This window comes from Caenorhabditis remanei, chromosome II, assembly GCF_010183535.1.
Source record: "Caenorhabditis remanei strain PX506 chromosome II, whole genome shotgun sequence".
In the NCBI taxonomy this organism is placed as follows: Eukaryota; Metazoa; Nematoda; class Chromadorea; order Rhabditida; family Rhabditidae; genus Caenorhabditis; species Caenorhabditis remanei.
Window position 1 is genome coordinate 4108184 of NC_071329.1, and position 19818 is coordinate 4128001.

At 38.3% G+C, this 19818-nt stretch overlaps 5 protein-coding genes across 5 annotated transcripts; all 5 read left to right on the forward strand.

Annotated features, from left to right (window-relative positions):
* Positions 1 to 263: 263 nt before the first annotated feature.
* Positions 264 to 2384, forward strand: GCK72_004444 (uncharacterized protein; the record flags this gene model as incomplete). The annotated part of the gene is made up of 4 exons (XM_053724684.1): positions 264 to 400; positions 446 to 640; positions 898 to 1102; positions 2109 to 2384. 4 exons carry the CDS (start codon positions 264 to 266, stop codon positions 2382 to 2384), a joined length of 813 nt encoding a protein of 270 aa, XP_053588878.1.
* A 586-nt stretch (positions 2385 to 2970) lies between these two features.
* GCK72_004445 (uncharacterized protein) lies at positions 2971 to 8231 on the forward strand (the record flags this gene model as incomplete). The annotated part of the gene is made up of 7 exons (XM_003092573.2): positions 2971 to 3107; positions 3158 to 3352; positions 3480 to 3768; positions 6973 to 7244; positions 7802 to 7889; positions 7936 to 8004; positions 8109 to 8231. The coding sequence occupies 7 exons, from the start codon at positions 2971 to 2973 to the stop codon at positions 8229 to 8231; spliced, it is 1173 nt and encodes a 390-aa protein (XP_003092621.2).
* A 956-nt stretch (positions 8232 to 9187) lies between these two features.
* Positions 9188 to 9597, forward strand: GCK72_004446 (uncharacterized protein; the record flags this gene model as incomplete). The annotated part of the gene is made up of 2 exons (XM_053724685.1): positions 9188 to 9364; positions 9514 to 9597. The coding sequence occupies 2 exons, from the start codon at positions 9188 to 9190 to the stop codon at positions 9595 to 9597; spliced, it is 261 nt and encodes an 86-aa protein (XP_053588879.1).
* Positions 9598 to 10571: 974 nt separating this feature from the next.
* GCK72_004447 (uncharacterized protein) lies at positions 10572 to 12870 on the forward strand (the record flags this gene model as incomplete). The annotated part of the gene is made up of 5 exons (XM_003092579.1): positions 10572 to 10708; positions 10757 to 10963; positions 11471 to 11753; positions 12298 to 12572; positions 12618 to 12870. 5 exons carry the CDS (start codon positions 10572 to 10574, stop codon positions 12868 to 12870), a joined length of 1155 nt encoding a protein of 384 aa, XP_003092627.1.
* A 5947-nt stretch (positions 12871 to 18817) lies between these two features.
* GCK72_004448 (uncharacterized protein) lies at positions 18818 to 19444 on the forward strand (the record flags this gene model as incomplete). Its single annotated transcript, XM_003092574.2, has 3 exons — positions 18818 to 18947; positions 19032 to 19300; positions 19343 to 19444. 3 exons carry the CDS (start codon positions 18818 to 18820, stop codon positions 19442 to 19444), a joined length of 501 nt encoding a protein of 166 aa, XP_003092622.2.
* Between the last annotated feature and the right edge of the window lie 374 nt (positions 19445 to 19818).

Consider the following 19818-nt stretch of genomic DNA (forward strand, 5'->3'; position numbering starts at 1 on the left):
ACACGAATCATGGTTTTCTGGTTTTTCTTTTTTTCTGAACCAAACGTTTACAACCCGGTAAACGGAAATGCCGAGGTTCCAAAACTTCTGATTTTTAGGCGGCGCTTAGAATTCAGATTGAAATATCGAGTCCGCAAACACCGAGTATCATTTTTTGTTAGAATCCGCGATTGTCTATCTTATCTTATCTAAACCATCTCCACCACAGACCAGAAATTAACATTCAGTATTCTCCCAACCCTTTCATCCCAAATTTTCCAAAGATGGATTTGTTCTTCTGGCTCTCCAAACTCTACGAATTCATCCGATTCCGATTCCACCGTTATCCTAAATTCCCACTTCTTCACCTACCGTATCTTGCAATAAAACAAGTTATAGAATCTATGAGCGTTTCGGAAAGGTAAGCAATCGCGCTCCGCTGAACTTTAGTCTCACTCCGTTCCAGAATAAAACTATCTCAAACTTCGAAACGAATGGTACCCTATGTCAGAATGAGACTTCCATTCTATGACGTTTTCATAAGTGATGTGTTATCGGGTATCTTTATGAAAGAACAAGGTACATTATTATATTGTGGAAGGGAAATCCACAGGTTCGCAGGAAAATACGAGTGTCTGACCAGCTTGGATTACGGAGAGTGGTGAGTTTTTGTCTAAAGTTGAAAACGGTGTCTGTCTGTGTGCCTAGATGTCCAGATGTCCAGAAAAACTTTTCAATGAGACCATTGCAATGCACAGGGTCGTACATCACTAGGTTGTCGTTTTTTCCAAAAAAAAATGGAATAAAATTCAAATTTCCGCGTCTTCTTTCCAGGCTGCCCAAAAACGCATCAAACCTGAAGAAAACCGAGTTATTATTCCACCAAATCCAGAACATCTTTCCTTCCAAATCATTCAGTGTATGTCTATTTCTATCCGAGATATTCGAAACTACAATCGAGCAGATTTTCGAAATTCCCGCATTTCAAAAGTGTGGTCGAATCGTGCTCTGCCAGGGGAAAATCTCATCGATCCATCTTGATAAGATAATGGAAATGGCCAATGATAAAAGAGATATTATAACAATATACATAGCAGTGGCACAGGATTATCGACACGAAATGGTAGGTCGCAGAGATTAACGAGGCTCTACCGATAAGTGCGAGGAAGTTGGCACCGTGCCAAGTTTTAAAACTTCAAATTACAGTACCGCTCAAAAGTATATTAAGTTGTGCCTTTTTCAGTTGAAAATGCCCAACTTTGACAGTGCGCCATGATAATACTAATTGTCCCATTAAGTAGATTTTTAATTAGTCATACAGATTGAACGTAGAGCTCCGTCTTTGTAGTTGACAACTTTTTTGTGCGGACACTCCCTAGAGAGTTTTGGTCATTTTAAGGCGACAGCACAAAAATCGGCCTATTTTGCGCTGAAAAGAGTCGATTTAAGGGAGAAATTACTTTGTCGATATGTAACTTGCTAGAGAGTGTCCGTACAAAAAAGTTGCCAACTACAAAAATGGAGATTTACCTTTGATCTATAAAATCCATTAAAAACCTACTTGATGGGACAATAAGTATTACCATGACACACTCTTAAAGTTTGGCGTTTTCAACTGAAAAAAGGCAAAACTTAATATACTTTTTAGCGGTACTGTATTTATCATAAAATAGTATCGTTGAACGTTTTTGTACAAAGGTGGCGCACAGGGTCATATTTTTTCCATATAAATTCAAATTATTTTCCCGCAAAACCGGAAGTCTAGTAAAGCGCGTTTGCACACGACTTGGCACGTTGCCAATTGAGTCGCGGCTCAGCATAATGCGGGACTTATAACGTGGACGAACGATAGTGAGTCAAAATTTTTCGAATGAAGCTGACTTTACTTTTATTTTTCTCGCTACTTTCGATGAAATTTCGCACAAAAAACATCGAATTCATCAAAAAGAGAAGATTACAAAAAAAATTTTGGATAATTTTTTGAATTTCGCGCTAATTTTTTTTTGGAGCAGATGGTCGTTCCATGACGCTGTGCGCCGCATTCATCCTTTTCTTTAAGCCCACTGCGATGCGTCCTCCACAAAAAATGGGCGGAGCTTGATGGAATTCCGACTTTATCTATTTTTCAGGCCTTCGAATTCCGTAATATAGAGTATGACGATGCTCGTTGGGTGAGACTAGAATACCTGTTCTCAATGAATAATTGTGAGAATGTAAAGATTAGCCAGTGTCGACTCAACTTGTTCGATATCAATACACTTATAAAATACTGGATTCTTTGTCAACGGGATATGTTCAAAAATTTGACAATTCGATTTGAGAAGCAAGATATTGAATTCGATTGGAATGTTGTGTTGAGAGATGTTGCTGTCGAAAAATTGGATAATTCTTCTTTTTTGATGTAAAATTTTCGACTATTTGAGATTAATTTACAAAAATTTGCAGTGCTCAACAATCCGTTGAATTTCCCAAAACAATGCGCTGCCAATGGATAAATCCGGAGCTTCAATGTTCCATCTAAGGTGATAGTAATAAAAAAAAAGGAAATAAATGTGTTCTGAAATTCAATCTGGACCTTCTAATTTATGACTAGTTTTTATTGGATATTCTGTTTTTTTCTGTATCACCTATTGAGATTCAATAAAACATTTAATCTGATAGTGAGAAGAGCGGGAATGGATGAGGCTGGAAAATGTCATATTATCGGTTCAAATTGAGATACGCAGACAGAAAAATACAATTGTTAAGAGGAGTTCGGTAACATGCTCATGCAGATGACAGCACAATCATGCTTTATGGCCAAAGTTTCTGAACCAATAATTTAGGCGCGGCTTTGAATTCAGATTGAAAAATCGAGTCCACAAACACCGAGTATCATTTTTATGTCAGAATTCGCGATTGTCTATCTTATCTTATCTAAACCATCTCAACCGCATACCAGAAATTAACATTCAGTATTCTCCCAACCCTTTCATCCCAAATTTTCCAAAGATGGATTTGTTCTTCTGGCTCTCCAAACTCTACGAATTCATCCGATTCCGATTCCACCGTTATCCCAAATTCCCACTTCTTCACCTACCGTATCTTGCAATAAAACAAGTTATAGAATCTATGAGCGTTTCGGAAAGGTAAGCAATCGCGCTCCACTGAACTTTCGTCTTAAGTCAATCTGTTCCAGAATAAAACTATCTCAAACTTCGAAACGAATGGCCACCTTTGTCAGAATGAGACTTCCATTCTATTACGTTTTCATAAGAGATGCGTTATCGGGTCTCTTTATGAAAGATCAGAATGCTTTATTATATTGTGGAAGGGAAATCCACAAGTTCGCAGAAAAATACGAGTGTTTGACCAGTTTGGACTACGAGGAGTGGTGAGTATCTGTCTAAAGTTGAAAAAGTGTATCAAGGTCTGTCTGGGTGACAGATGTCCAGATGTCCAGAAAAACTTTCCATTTGTCTTTTTTCAGAAAAAAATTGAATAAAATTTCGTCTTTCCAGGCTGCCCAAAAACGCATCAAACCTGAAGAAAACCGAGTTATTATTCCACCAAATCCAGGACATCTTTCCTTCCAAATCATTTGGTGTATGTCTATTTCTATCCGAGATATTCGAAACTACAATCGAGAAGATTTTCGAAATTCCCGCATTTCAAAAGTGTGATCGAATTGTGCTCTACCAGGGGGGAATTGCCTCGATTCATCTTGATAAGATAATGAAAATGGCCAATGATAAAAGAGATATCGTTATAAGGTATACAGTAGTGGCACAGGATTATCGACACGAAATGGTAGGCCTCAGAGTTTCTAGCAGAATTGCATGGAAGGGAATATTCCTTATCCGGAGAGTCGGAAGTTGACTTTATCACAAATACCTTAAAACTCCAAGAGAAAATATCGTAGAATTCGCGAAAATCAATGAAGCATTTGTTTTTGGCTGAAGAAAATACAATTTTCTATCCTTTTTGATCATTTTTCCTTGTATTTTCGCAATATGTACCACAGTTGTCCGGAATCCGGAATTCCGCTTTTTTAAGTTTCCGATTTTCGGATTTTTTTTTAAAAATTTGAGTTTTGAAGACGACTACGTACTTCTTTTCCGGTTTTTAGTTTAATATTTTATTCATCATCAAAAAAGCTCGAAAAAATTACTTGGTCGTAAAAATTTAGCAAATACTTCTAATTTTTTTTAATTCCGGTTTCGGATTCCAGAAAATTAAACATCCTGTTCCGGTTCCGGAAATCGAAAAATATCATACCGTACAACTATTATCACTTTTCCTAAATTCCACAGTCATGGAATCTTTTGCGGTGCGGTTTCTTCCAGCTCCGCCCACTGCGATGTGTTCACCACAAAAAAAGGGCGGAGTAAACACAACTGGGTGTGGTTTTAATGTATTTATTAAAGAAGATAGAATAGAAGCTCTCCCCTGGGCTTTTATACCAAGAACGGAGGCGGAGCTTAATAACAATATATAAAGTAGGATAGAATAGTATAGATGATGATTCACCCAGACGGTGAATCATAAAAGTGCAATTAGGTGAAAGGGGGGGCACGAAAGTAGGAGAGTGTACAGGGTGCGGCATAAATAGTGATACACGCAAAAAACGTTATAACTTTTTTCAAAAACATCTAAACAAGTTTCCTTTTTGCAAAAAAATTATTCATTCACTACAGAAAAGAAATTCAATGATGATTTTCAATCCGCCCTCCTTTCTCCCGAATTACAGCTCTCAATCTCTTCGGGTAGATACGACCTAGGCACGGAGGTAGTTGACGACTTCAGCGTCCCAGTACTTATACAGAAGACAATTCAGAGAATTCGAACCAAAATTTTTTTGTTAAGAAACTCTCTGGGTCTGATATTTCTCTTTGAAAATTTGATAAAATCGCGTTTTGGCGAGATAGGCACCCATTTCGACATTCAGGTGAACTCCGGAAAATCCTATCTGAACAACTGTTAGACAGTCTTGGAGCGGTGGGCCGACGCTTCGACTTTCTAGAATGCCCAGAAATTATTTTCAAATTGAAAACAGGCCTATCAATAAATTCCAACCGCGAAATAGGGTTTCGGATTAATTTTGGTTCCTGGATGAACCAAAATGTAAAAAGTGTAGCTAAACAGGTAGGTTCCGACTAAAACCGGGGCTGAAGGCGGATTTCAAGTTTCATCGAGAAACTTCGTGTTTTATCAGAATGTCCATAAGTGTTTTGCTATATTCGTTTTGTTTTTAATGTTCTGGACGGTTTTTATGGCCAGTTACTTTCATGAGTAAACACTGGAATCAAATAAGTGATTTTGTGCGTGCCAAGGAGGAGCTCATGAGCTATCAAAGTTCATAAAATTCTGAGTTTTTGAACTAGGACAGTGATTTTTTCGGAACACAATGAGAAAATATTCAGCTTTAATTTCATATCTCATTGGACTATTATTGTTTAAATTTCAAAGCCGTAGCCCACTTTTCTCACGCTCCGGTCCAAATTAGACCTGATCCTCTGTTTGCCGGAATATGTCCAGGGCGGAGCCGGAACAAATACTGTAAATATATTTTCCAAGAAGGTCTTGAATATGACAATACATTCCCTACGTTTTATTCTTCTAAAGACTTGCATTTGCGGCGCTCTCACCTACTTGAAACTCACAAAAAATCATTTCACACGCACTGATAGAGTCGATAATGGAGCTGGCTGGAGAAAAAATGTTGCCACCAGCGTAAAAATGAAAATAACATTGAGAACTTAAAAACTACATAAAAATTGATAACATAAAATATATTTGGATGCGCCTGGAGTTATGTGCCTGAACCAGAGCTGACCCAAACATTTGTATCACTATTTATGCCGCACCCTGTACAGTGTACAATCGAGTACACGGCAGAGTTGCATGGAATTCCGACTTCCGACTTCCGGGCATTTTTTCCATTCCTACTTCCGACTTCCGACTTCCGGATAACAAAAATCACTTCCGACTTCCGACTTCCGGATAAGGAATTTTGGCTCTATAGGCAAAAAATGGTCCCAACCGCAAAGAACGGTCCCAACCGCAAAGAATGGTCCCAACCGCAAAGAATGGTCTCAAAATTTTGGGTGACCCAAATTTCCGAATTACATTGTCCCAACCGCTAAGAATGGTCCCAACCGCAAAGAATGGTCCCAAAATGTTGGGTGACACTAGTTTCAGAATTGAATGGTCCCTACCGCAAAGAATGGTCCCTCGAAATTGATACGAAAAACTTTTCACCATTCTCTTAGGCTTAGGTTTCTCAGAAATTGGTGAAAAAATTGACAAAATCGGTTATTAATCGTATTTGTCAATTTTTTCCCAATTTCTAAGAAACCTAAGCCTAAGAGAATGGTGAAAAGTTTTTCGTATCAATTTCGAGGGACCTTTCTTTGCGGTAGGGACCATTCTTTGCGGTAGGGACCATTCAATTCTGAAACTTGTGTCACCCAAAATTTTGGGACCATTCTTTGCGGTTGGGACCATTCTTTGCGGTAGGGACCATGTCATTCCTTGGGACCATTCTTTTATTTTTTGGGACCGTTCTTTGCGGTTGGTACCATTCTTTGCCTATAGAGCCGGAATTTTACTTCCGACTTCCGTCATTCCATAACTGTGGAATTTTCGAAAAGTGCATTTCGCAAAAATGCATGGAAAAATTGTCTAAAAGGACAGAAAATAGGCTGTTCTTCAGCAAAAATCTAACTTTTCCACTGATTTTCGCGAATTTCATAATTTTTCTCTTGAAGTTTTTGAAAGTTTGAGAAAAAATCTAATTCCGACTTCCGACTTCCGACTTCCGGGCGTTTTTTCACTTTCGACTTCCGAGTTCCGACTTCCGGATAAGGAAAATCGCTTCCGACTTCCGACTTCCGGATAAGGAAATTCACTTCCGACTTCCGACTTCCGGATAAGAAATTTTCACTTCCATGCAACTCTGGTACACGGAGCTTGAAGGAATTGAAAATAAATCCTTTTTCCTCCATTTTTCAGGCCTTCAAATTCCGTAATATAGAGTATGACGACGCTCGTTGGGTGAGAGTAGAATATCTGTTCTCAATGAATAACTGCGAAAATGTGAAGATTGAGCAGTGTCGACTCAACTTGTTCGATATCAATACACTTATAAAATACTGGATTCTTTGTCAACGGGATATGTTCAAAAATTTGACAATTCGATTTGAGAAGCAAGATATTGAATTCGATTGGAATGTTGTGCTGAAGGATGTTGCTGCCGAAAAATTGGATAATTCTTCTTTTTTGATGTAAAATTTTCGACTAGTTGAGAATAATGTTAAAAAAAATTTGCAGAGCTCAGCAATCCGTTGAATTTCCCAAAACAATGCGCTGCCAATGGATAAATCCGGAGCTTCAATGTTCCATCTAAGGTGATAGCAATACAAAAAAATGAAAATAAATGTGTTCTGAAATTCAATCTGGAGCTTCTAATTTATGACTAGTTTTTATTGGATATTCTGTTTTTTTCTGTATCACCTATTGAGATTCAATAAAACATTTAATTGTGTCTAATCTGATAGTGAGAAGAGCGGGAATGGATGAGGCTGGAACATGTCATATTATCGATTCACGAAGCAAATCATATCCTCCCCTTCGAAACCAATTCTCACAAATTGGATGCGCCTTCAACGCCTCCTGGCAAGTGTTTGCGTTAGATGCGACGCGGATATGCAATGCGAATTGGATGCCCGTTAACGCCATCTGGCAAGTGTTCGCGAATCAATAGCATAATGTGTCAGTGGTGCGCATTGTGAATTTTCCAATTTTCCGAGGTCGCTTTTTAATTTTTATCTTTATTATTTAGGCCCGCGTCTATAATGACCTCGTCTTCCTATGACTGGATCGCGTATGGGCAAGGTTTCGCCTCAGGACTTCTTGCAGTCGTTTCGACCGTAAGTTCTTATTACCTCATATATTTCTCAATTTTTCTTTTTACAGGGTTACATCGGATATTTGGCGACAAAATATATCCAAAAGAAGAAAAGAGATGTAATGCTTGTCGATTTGGTAAGTTTTCCAAATTATTTACAAAATTTTTGCACTAGATCGGATATGTAGATGATCAAAAATACGATCCATTCCATTTCATGGTTCATCAACTCCATTTTCAGCACACGTCGAATGTTGTGCTCCAAGGAGCTAGAGTGGTCAATAATCCATCGAACATGTACGCCCCCCTGATGATCACGGTTGCTTATGAGCAACGTGGAGTTCTTCGTGAGGGTAAGGAATAGTGTAGATACGCAGACATACGTCGGATTCTCTAACAAGCTGCATCTTTTTCTGAACGCTTCTGCTCAAAGAAGGACTGAAGTAATGTTTTTTATTTCAGATACCGTAAATACTGTATTATAACGGCATGCCGTTATATTTTTCAACTGACTCCCAGAGAAATTTTGAGGTTTTAAAAACTCATTAAATTTAAACGAAAAACCTTTTTTGAGCATTCTTTTAGTTGATCAAGACGTTATCAATCACGCTGCTTCTAATCAGAAACAATAAAAAACACCGAGATATTCATATTCATGAATTCTGAGTTTTGATGGGGTGCCGTTATAATACAGGTGCCGTTATAATACAGTATTTACGCTATATGATACTTCAGAAAATTCTGAGCAACTTTCATTATTGGTTAATATAAATATATATATATATATATATATACCAAGGGGACTAATTCCCACAATTATTTCTCAATTCCTCGTTTCCTCGCTCCTTTCCACAAACTTCTATACAATTCCTACAGAATTGTATATTTTTGCGTGATGAAAGAGTCATAGTTACAACTTCTTTGTCTTGACCCTTTCATCTTTCCGCTCTTTGATGGTTCACCGTCTGGCTGAATCATCATCTATCTTCTTTTCTATTGTTTGTAAGCTCCGCCTCTATGCTTGGTATAAAAGCCCAGAGGTGAGCATCTAATTTTATCTTCCAATAAATGATAACTTAACCTCCAGCGGGTTTTTAATTTATATCGCAAAAAGTTGAGAAACTTCGAACGTTTGTTGAAAAAAGCAAGAAAACAAGGAATTGAGAAATAATTTTGTCCGAGAGGACTACACGGTTGTTTAGTATGTCAACCTAGTAATATATTATTTTTCAGAAATCCAGTGGAAGTTAGTATACACTGACGGTAAAGTGCGAAAAATTTTTGGGAGAAGTGAAAGGAGATCGCACCATGACAGGAACAATGTATTCAACAATCTCCGGAGACTTGTGTTTTCTTGGTGTAACTGGAAGTGGCTTTGGAAATAAAATTGGAACGATTCTCGTCGAAGGATACTATGAGAACCAAAGATTCGCAACTCTCACTTGGCCCATTCTCCGTGGATTTGCTCCTAACCCAATTTTGGAGTTTCAGTCCCCAGTGAGTTAAAAGTACCAGACTTGTGGATAATAAATTATCCGTATCAAAAATATAACCTTATCTAACAAAGAATATCAGTTTATGTCCTAAATTAGTTTCAAGGGTGTAAGACAAAAAGATAGAAAACTCTGAAATGTATATTGTTTCAGTATACCAAATACCTCGACATTGAGTCTATGTCAACGAAGTACGAAAGAATCATGTGGAACGGAACGTTGGACAACACTGCTTGAACTGCCCACATTATACTCCACTTCGACCCTTACAATATGTTTGTGTTTTACTGTATGGTGACTAATTTAAAAACATTCTTCCAAAGACCATAAGAATAAAACCTTATTAGCTTTCCTACTCCACAATCTATCAACTCAATAAGATTATCGATTATTCACCGAGTATAAATAAAAATCTGAAAGTTTTCAAGTTATTAGAAAGTAATGGAGAGGAGTCCCATCGAAAACTTGCCACTTTTGAAGTCAGATTCGTTGCTAGGGTTGCAGTTGTTGATTGATCTAAATTTCCTAAAAACTATCAAAATTATAGCACAAAAATTCACAATCATTTTGGTTGAAAACAATTGATATTTTTCCAAATGAACAACAAAACGGCACACTTCTAAGAAGGGACAAGTGGGGGGTACATAAATTGTACAACAACAAAACAAAACAAAGAACAAACAGCAGAGCTATAAGGGCGCTAGAAATGGTCTACAGAGATACGAAACAAAATAAATTAGCAACTTTAAGAGGCAATAGGAAAGATAGAAAACAGGAAACGTGATGTTGGGCATATTTGATAGAGTGATTTCCCATTATCTAACAAACAATTAAATTACGATGGCAATCAGTGCCAACGTGGCACGTGCTCGAAGTTGCTCATTCCCAATTGAAAACAGGAAATCTCTCAATTCATACTTCATTCCAATCAAAATCATCGGGTTACTGTAGTCTGGCAGGTGATAACTCGAATTATGTTCTTTAGGCTGCAAACATTTCTCAACTTCACGTTCAATATCCGGAAAAACTTGAGGTTACCTGAACTTTCTGCTTTGTAGGCGTGTCTTAGAATTCAGATTGAAATTTCGAGTCCGCAAACACCGAATATCATTTTTTGTTCGCACACCGCGAATGGCTATCTTATCTTATCTAAACCATCTCCACCGCAGGCCAGAAATTTACATTCTGGTTGTATTACCCTTCTTCCACAAATGAATTTCCTCTCACGGCTCTCCAAACTCTATAAATTCATCCGAATCCGATGCCATCGTTATCCCAGATTCCCACTTCTTAATCTTCCATACGTCGCGATAAAACACGTTATCACAACTATGAGTGTTTCGGAAAGGTAAGTGAATGCGCTCTACTGCAATTCTCTTTATGAAGCTTTTTCCAGAATTAAACTTTCATTAACTTCGAAACGAATGGAGGCCTACGTGATTCTTTCAAGACAGTTATCCCCATATTGTATTATTCATTTTGACAGCAAGCTATCATATATACTTATGTCACAGGAAGGAATCATGTTATTTTCAGAGAACAAATTTCATAAATATTGTGATTATGGGAATGAGAAGATGAAGTACTCGGATTACAGTTCATGGTGAGTGTGTGTTTTTTGTCTGGTTTCAAAATGACACCCGGCGGAATTTCATATGCAACTCTGGTCTTAACCTTCCACCATTGGTATCTCCGCAGGTTTTGTTGCCATCGAAAAGGTTTAAAGCATACTTGAACACCGTGCCGGAGCGTAACTCGCTTCAAACTCAATAATATTAGCTGAAAATATACCAAAATGTAGATCTTGACGAGTTCTATTTCCGTGACCTTCTTCGGGCCGGATGACTATTCGTTAATGTGTCGCCGGGCTAAAATGGCTTTTCTGGTAATTTTTGCGTTTTTCGGCACTTTTTCCCGGCCCGCGGCACATTAACGAATAACCATCCGGCCCGTATTACATCAGTGACATAGAAATTGCCGAGATCTACACTTTGGTATATTTTTCAGCTAATAATATTGAGTTTGACGCGAGTTAAGCGCCGACCCGTTTTGGCCCGTTTCGGCCCGGCTTGCAAGTATGAAAAATATGAACATTCCAATTACATATCAGGCTCAACAAGAACTCCACCTCTCTCGAGAAGTTTTCAAAGTTAACCCAGAAAGTTTTGACGTTATTCCCAACTAACTACCTAATTCTCCAGTTTTGTACCGACTGGATGAGCGCAGAAGATCTCGAGGCACTAATCAATATTCCAATATTCCGAGGCTGTAACCAGCTAGAGGTTTTCGGACAGTGGCCTAGAGGAGAACTTTTGGATATGATTATGGAAATGGCGAATTCTAAGGGGGATATAAAATTAGGGAGAGTTATGGTGGATTACAGTCATGCAATGGTAAGGATTGGTTTTGAAACGTCTCACAAGGGAAGTCTTTAGAGACGCTGTTTTCAAACGACCTATACATTTGGTGCTAGGTATTTCCGACCATGAGGAGTCCATTTCTGCATTCAAAACCTGGGCCCGGGCCGGACATTTCCTCGGCCCGGGATTTCCCAACCCTGGTGAGCCGAGTTATGAGCTCTCAAATTATAAAATTTTTCATATGCTCAAGCTTTTTTATATGGAATTCCAAATCAGCCGCATATACGCCACTGCACGGTTTCATTTGTGTTCCCCCAGCGGTTTACCTGTGCTCGTACGTCGCACAAATGTAGATATCTTACGTATACATACTACTTGCCGATTTGGAATTCCATGCGATAAACGTATCCATATGAAAAGTTTAAGAGCTCATAACTCGGCTCGCAGAGACATTTAGCAGGTTTTGACTGCAGAAATGGACTTCTTGTGGTCAAAAATACATATATCCTAATTTATAGGTCGTTTGAAAGTGGCGTCTCCAAAGACTTCCCGTGTCAGCCGACTTTCAAATATTCAGGCGTTTAAATTCCGTAACATCGTGTACGACGACTCCCGATGGATACGAATTGAACACCTGTTATCCCTGGAAAACAGTCGATTCGTAACTTTAAGACAATGCAATTTAAATTGCAAAGATATGAATATTCTACTGAAATATTGGATCTCTACTGATCGAAATATGTTTGAAGTGTTGAAAATCGAAGGAAATGAGAGATTTTTTTGTCCAAAAGATGTGTTCGATGGGATAGCTGTGCTGAGAGCTGTTTTTCACGAGAACCCATATTATTGGATGTAAGTTCGGATTAGTTTGAATATTTTCAAGTGTTTCAGTTTCAGCACTACCAAATCCGCGGACCCCTCGAAACGGAACATGTTGGCTTGTCAACTCGATGGACGTACAATGCAATGTTTTACGGGACGTCACGACAAGATCAGAATAACCACTGGTGTAGAGGACCTGAAAGTTCTGGAAATTTTGAAATTATTAGAAGACAGAAGAGAGGAAAAGGATCAGGAACATGAAAGAACAAGTGAAACACTAAACAGTTTTGGAGTCCTTTTCAAAGATGGCATTGCATGGCTCCGATGAATACTTTTTTATTTATTGAATCACGCTCAAAAAACGTGAAGTCTGTTTCAGAAAATTCTTTTCATAATTAACTGCACTTTATCATTAGAACTATAAAATTATTTATAGTGAAATCACTCTTTAATAACATATGGTACACAAACATGAAGTACTTTAAAAAAATTTTTGAACTGCCGAAATTACAAACTTTACACAGAAATCACTTCTGAATCTACCCACCGTCTTCTTAAATCGAGTACTTTATTATTGAAACGAATTGGTTGCACTCTGCGGTTCACCAATTATTCTTTTAAAAGAAGCTATGTTTTGAGATTTTCAAAAACTGGGCTTAAAACTTTAGGAACATGATCAGATTTTCTGTAAATATTCTTGAATCCCTATAATAAATGTTTTTCCAATGTTTCAGGCCAATCGGACTTATCATTCTTATAAATAAAAGACAAGTGGTGTTTGTCTGTCTGTCTGAGGCGATGTCCGCAGCGGTTTTGGAAAGAGAAAAGAAACTGAGCCAGCGGGCAAAACCGAACTGGCGCGCTTTGGACAGCACCGCCGCCTTAAACCACACAGGTGAACCGCTGGGGAACACATATGGAACCGCGCGGTAGCGTATGTGCGGCTAAAAAGAATGAGGGTTGGACCCTATATGTGTCAATGTGGATCACCGCGCGGTCGGCCGAAAACGTGGGGAGCATATGGAACGCATATGGATAGCATAATCAGCATTAATTCTACCAATCACATTTGGTTGATTATTCTGTATGAAACACTAGAAAGGCCTAATTCATTGTTGTGATTGGTATGTAATGTTATCATATTGTTTCACTTTTCTTTTTTCCAACTTGTTCACTTCCCATTTCTCGGACTTGTATATTTTTTCCATTTTTCTCGAAGTTCTTTCCTTTTTTAAACAGATAATGGCAATACTTTAAAAAAATTGAAAATCACACACGATTTCCTATAAAAATCTTATGTTAGCTTGGTGGTTATAACACAATCATTGATTCTCAAGCTTTTCTTTGAGCTCTGAAAGAAAATGATACCCGTCGAAGAAATTCGAAGTCCGGTATTTTGACTTTACTTCGGTATGACAAATTCTTACCTTCTTACCTTTAAATCCACCTGAAAAAATATGATTTCTCATCATACCGAAGTGAAGAAGAACATCAGACCCGAACTTCTTAACAAAAACTTAAAATTCTAGTTTCTTGAGAAAATAACAATTTTTGTATTGAAAAAATAAGTTTCTGCAAGTTTGAATAGATTTCTTTTGATTTTTGAAGTTTGCCATTATCTGTTTTGTGCAAAAAGAATGAAGAAAATAGGTGAAAAACTTCGAGAAACGGAGAAAATGGGCCCAGACTTATAGAAAAAAATGTAGCGTCGATTTACGGTAAACAACACGCCTACGTGTAATTCCGGAGTGTCGTTGCGGCGGCCGGCCGCCACCCTCAAATATGGACCATATATGGAACGTATATGGGAGCTATATGGGTGCACGCGCTGCCAGTACACAGAAAAGACGACCACACATATACGGCACACGCGCGATCCACTTTTCATTTATGGACACATATACAGTGCGTGCAAAAAGGATAGGACACCCCTCTATTTCGGGCCTTCTGAGCAAACGAAGAAAGTTATGAAAAATTTGACACTGCCATTCGATTCAGCGTACAAAATAACCCCCGGGTACATATTTCCGTCATCTTACCATTTTTCATAAACATGTACCACAGGAAAGTCACTTTTCCGGGTGTACAAAAAGGATAGGACACCCTCGAAAATTCGATTTTCAGTTGATTTTTCGGAATTCTTTTTTTACGAAAAATTGTTTTAAAAGATCAAAATATACTTTTTATGTCGTTTTCGAGTATTTTCAAATGTTTTCCCTCAATTTCAACTCCGGTAGACACGTTTTGACACTGTTCGAAAATTGACCTCTCAGAATACTTACTGTTTCAGAGTTTCAGGACGTGTATCTCGGTGCTCAGATAACGTACATTTCTGAAACTTGTCAGAAATGTTAATCATGTATCTGGTAATAAACTATACAAAGATTTCATAGAATAATAGGGATTTTGGAAAGCTCCACTCAAGAATCTAAAACTCATTTTGACCAAAATTCACAATTTCCGAAAAAAAAATTTTATCCTAGATAGCTGGTCTGCACATGTTTGTAAAGAATTGGTTTATTATTTTGTCAAGTTTTATTTTTTTTTTATTGTAGTTGAAGAATATTCGTTCTGGACACATTTTTCGGAAATTGTGAATTTTGGTCAAAATGAGTTTTAGATTCTTGAGTGGAACTTTCCAAAATCCCTATTATTCTATGAAATCTTTGTAAATTTTATTACCAGATACATGATTAACATTTCTGACAAGTTTCAGAAATGTACGTTATCTGAGCACCGAGATACACGTCCTGAAACTCTGAAACAGTAAGTATTCTGAGAGGTCAATTTTCGAACAGTGTCAAAACGTGTCTACCGGAGTTGAAAATGAGGGAAAACATTTGAAAATACTCGAAAACGACATAAAAAGTATATTTTCGTTATTTGAAACATATTTTCGTGAAAAAAGAATTCCGAAAAATCAACTGAAAATCGGATTTTCGAGGGTGTCTTATCCTTTTTGCACACCCGGAAAAGTGACTTTCCTGTGGTACATGTTTATGAAAAATGGTAAGATGACGGAAATATGTACCCGGGGGTTATTTTGTACGCTGAATCGAATGGCAGTGTCAAATTTTTCATAACTTTCTTCGTTTGCTCAGAAGGCCCGAAATAGAGGGGTGTCCTATCCTTTTTGCACGCACTGTAGGGCGCTATTCTGGCACCTTCACATATAGGATTCCCAGCGGTTCACCTGTGCACTCGGCCATGCGGGAATATTTAGAAACGTGTGGCCACGTATATGAGAAGAGAGCAGCCAGCTGAACCGCCGAAGGCGGGCAGATAGGCTGGTTTGTAATAAGTTTTGATCAAAAAACGAAAATTAAATTTACTTTTGAGTGGTACTGTATGGATACGATGCCCTCAGAGGCAGAGCATTTTACTGATTTACAGTATTAGTTTGGTTTGTCTCATTTTTTACTCAAAAAAAACGCACAAACTAATTTTTTGTCAACGGAAAGAATCCTCGAATGTTAACTCAGTGGATACAGAAAAGGGTTAGTTTTACATAACTAATAGTTAGTTCACTTGATCTTCATTCATCAACTCTTTATTTTGGAGAGAGAAACTTGGAGACTGTTCAAAAAATAATTTTTATGCGAGTACGTTTACAATAAGTGTAAGCTAGAACACTTCCAAACGCTTTCTGGTGTTTTATTCGGAAAACATTGTTCCCTTTTTATATAAATATCAGACTGCAAAATTTCGATTCAGCATTCGGTAAACCTATGTAGACTTGGTAGCAGGGTTGGGAAATCCCGGGCCGGCCCGGCCTGTCAGCCCGGCCCGGATTCAAAATTCGTGCATAATTTTTTCACATATTTTTTCGAAATTTTCATTAAAAAATGATCAAAATGCTCTAAAATTCTCGTACACTTCAGTTTTTACCGATATTCCAAAACATAGTCGAAAATTCGACTTTTCCGCAAAAAAATTTGAAATTTGTTTAAAAAATTTCAAAATTTTTAAAATAAAATTTCAAATTTCTACAGTAGCTGGGCCGACCGGGCCGACCGGCCCGGAATTTCCCAACCCTGCTTGGTAGAACAAAATGGACATCCCAGCATAATGGCCAGAACAATTTGATCTACATACTGACATGCAGGCTGTCATCTCTCTCCCTAGATCTACCAATATGAATGTACGCCACATTTGATCTACTGACTTGTACGAGCCTCTACATCATGAAAACAAAGATGTTCCTCGACTACAAGACGGATGAGAATTGATTTTTGTTTTTTGTTAGTTGATTTGTATTTTGTTCTTCAATAGATATCCGATAATTATTTTTTATATATTGTTTCAGGGAATCTAGAAGCCCTAGTTGGGAGATGGTGTGGCTTGTGTTTTTAGCAGGTTTTGTTGTTGGATTCTCACTCGCATGTATTCCAGTTAGTTTTACAATGCGCTCTAATTGATCATTGATTGATTTTTTACAGATTCTCTGCAAAAAATTGTGGAAGTATGGGCACGGAGCTGACGATCTCGAGAACAATTTGAGGCATGATGTGAGTTGGTAATCCTGCGTAGAAAAAATTGGAAATTTAATTGGTGCGAAACAAATCGTACAAATCAATAGATCGGACAGTCGACGCGTTCCCCTTGGCGCTCACTTCGTCGAAGTTATATGAGTAGCCGACGATTTAGAGGTCATGTCGGCCACCAAATCTCTGCGGAATTCCTTCCTTAGAAAATTTCTGATTTTTTTGAGTTCGAAGCAATGAAAACCCGCTGAATCCACAATTTTTCATGTGCTCCATCGGAAAACCCGGCATTTTTTTCGTCTCTCTCATATTATCACTTCTTACAAAAAAAAATAGGAAGAAAACGGTGAAGATCGGAACCATCACCGCACCAACTCTCTTCCGCGCCCTCTACCACTGCGCCACCGACGGACAAGGAAAATGAGCCAAGGAGGGAATAGAAAAGAAAGGCGCGCATGGTTTCTCCTTGCTGCTGCACAGTGACCCTTAGAGACACGAAATAGTCCGTGTACTCGAAAAGAAAGTTTGGTTCCATTAGATATCGGAAAGTTTGGATCTGTGTCGAAAATTCAGAGTGATTCAGTGACTAGAGTTCCCGAGACCGGAAGCAGATTAAATACCCTCATCACGGAAAATCACAAAATCCGGTTTCCTGAAAGTTCCAAAAGTTTTTCAAAACTGAGCTAGCTACAATCGGTTCAAGATTTCGTCGGGGAAAAGGGTTAGAAGAAAGGTTGGAAATGCCGTTTTTGAGTACCTGTCGGTTCACGTCGCCTGACGGTGACGTAACCTGCTTCTCAACACCACCCTTCTGGGTGTTACAGTGGATCGTAAATTGATCAATTCGAAAACGGACGACACGTTTGGAATCCGATGATATCAAAAAACACGTCTCTTTCACGTCTTCACTTAAAAAAAACCGCCCGTATCTTTTTATAACGTGGATCAATCTGGAAACGGACGACACGTTTGGAATAATCTATTTCTTCTGAATCCGATGATATCGAAGAATCTTTTATGTCCCGACATGGATTCGAACCAACTAACTGTAGTCAACGTTGCTTAACTTGCCAGATCGAACACGACGACGCACCCACCTGAATTATACGTGCCAAGCAGAGTTGCGCGGAATTCCGACTTCCGACTTCCGTTTTGAAAATTTTACATCCGACTTCCGACTTCCGACTTCCGTTTTCAAAACTTTACTTCCGACTTCCGACTTCCGTTTTCGGATTTTTACTTCCGACTTCCGTCATTTCATAATTGTGGGATTTCGGAAAAGTACATCTCGCAGAAATAGAAGGAAAAATGGTCTAAATGGACAGAAAATAGGCTTTTCTTCAGCCAAAAACTAATTTTTCACTGATTTTCGCAAATTTTATGAACTTTTTCGCAAATTTTATGAACTTTTAATGCGAAAAAAATCTACTTCTGACTTCCGACTTCCGACTTCCGAGTTCCGACTTTCGGGCGTATTTTCACTTCCGACTTCCGGCTTCCGTTTTCAAAATTTTGCTTCCGACTTCCGACTTCCGGATTAGAAATTTTACTTCCGCCTTCCAACTTCCGACTTCCGGATTACAAATTTTACTTCCGACTTCCGACTTCCGTTTTAGAAAAAATCACTTCCGCGCAACTCTGTTTCCCACCTACTAGACATTAACCCCCTGCGCCAACCGACCACGTTTCGAAAATTTCGCCGCAGTCTTTAGAAACGTGGTAGAAGAAGGAGGAGGGGAGAGGGGGAGAGCCCTGGATTGCAAAAATTTCAACCACGATGGCGCCTGGAAAATGAACATTAATTTTCAGTTCTCCTCTCAAATCCAATTGGATCAGGTCTATTTCGCACCCAGAAACTCGAATTTTGGAGAAGACATTGATGTGGAAATTCGAGTTTCAATTTCATCCGTACTCCAGAATGGTAGGTAGCGTTTAGAAGCAATGACCATGAATAGTCAGAGTTCTTCATTACGAGGACATTTTTCAATATACCAATAATTTGCAGGTCATCAATGGGTGTTATCCTTCGAGAAGATTGACAAGCAAGAGAAATTGGTCATTGGAAATTTCGCAACAGTTGCAGCAGGTGTTGGTGCCTATAGGGCAGCTATTCGTACAGCGTTACCTCATGACTTCCAATCGAGATTCGTTGCTGAGAACCGAGTTGTCGGATTCATCACTCTGGAAGGAGTTTACTCTGGTCAAGTGTTCTTGAAGAGATCCTGGAAAGTGAAAAAAATCATCCAACAAGGTGCAAACAGATCATTAGACACGGTAAACTTTTCCATTTTTTCAAATATCATTGTATTATTTTAGGTCAAGAAGATCATTGACACCAGAAAATCTTCCATCGAAAGGAACAGTATCCAATGGAGTGCAGAAAGCGAAGGTGGACAAATCAATCCTTTCATGACTTGAAGTTATCAGATATCATCTTATCCACCGATTTAAACCTTTGTGTTTGTCTCGCTCTTAAATTCGTATATCACTTCTTCCCATCCCCAAATCTTTCATTGAGTTATAGTATGTGAACCTTAAATTCGTATATCACTTCTTCCCATCCCCAAATCTTTCATTGAGTTATAGTATGTGAGCCTTAAATTCTTATATCACTTCTTCCTATCCCCAAATCTTTCAATGAGTTATAGTATGTGAGCCTTAAATTCTTATATCACTTCTTCCCATCCCCAAATCTTTCAATGAGTTATAGTATGTGAGCCTTAAATTCTTATATCACTTCTTCCCATCCCCAAATCTTTCATTGAGTTATAGTATGTGAGCCTTAAATTCGT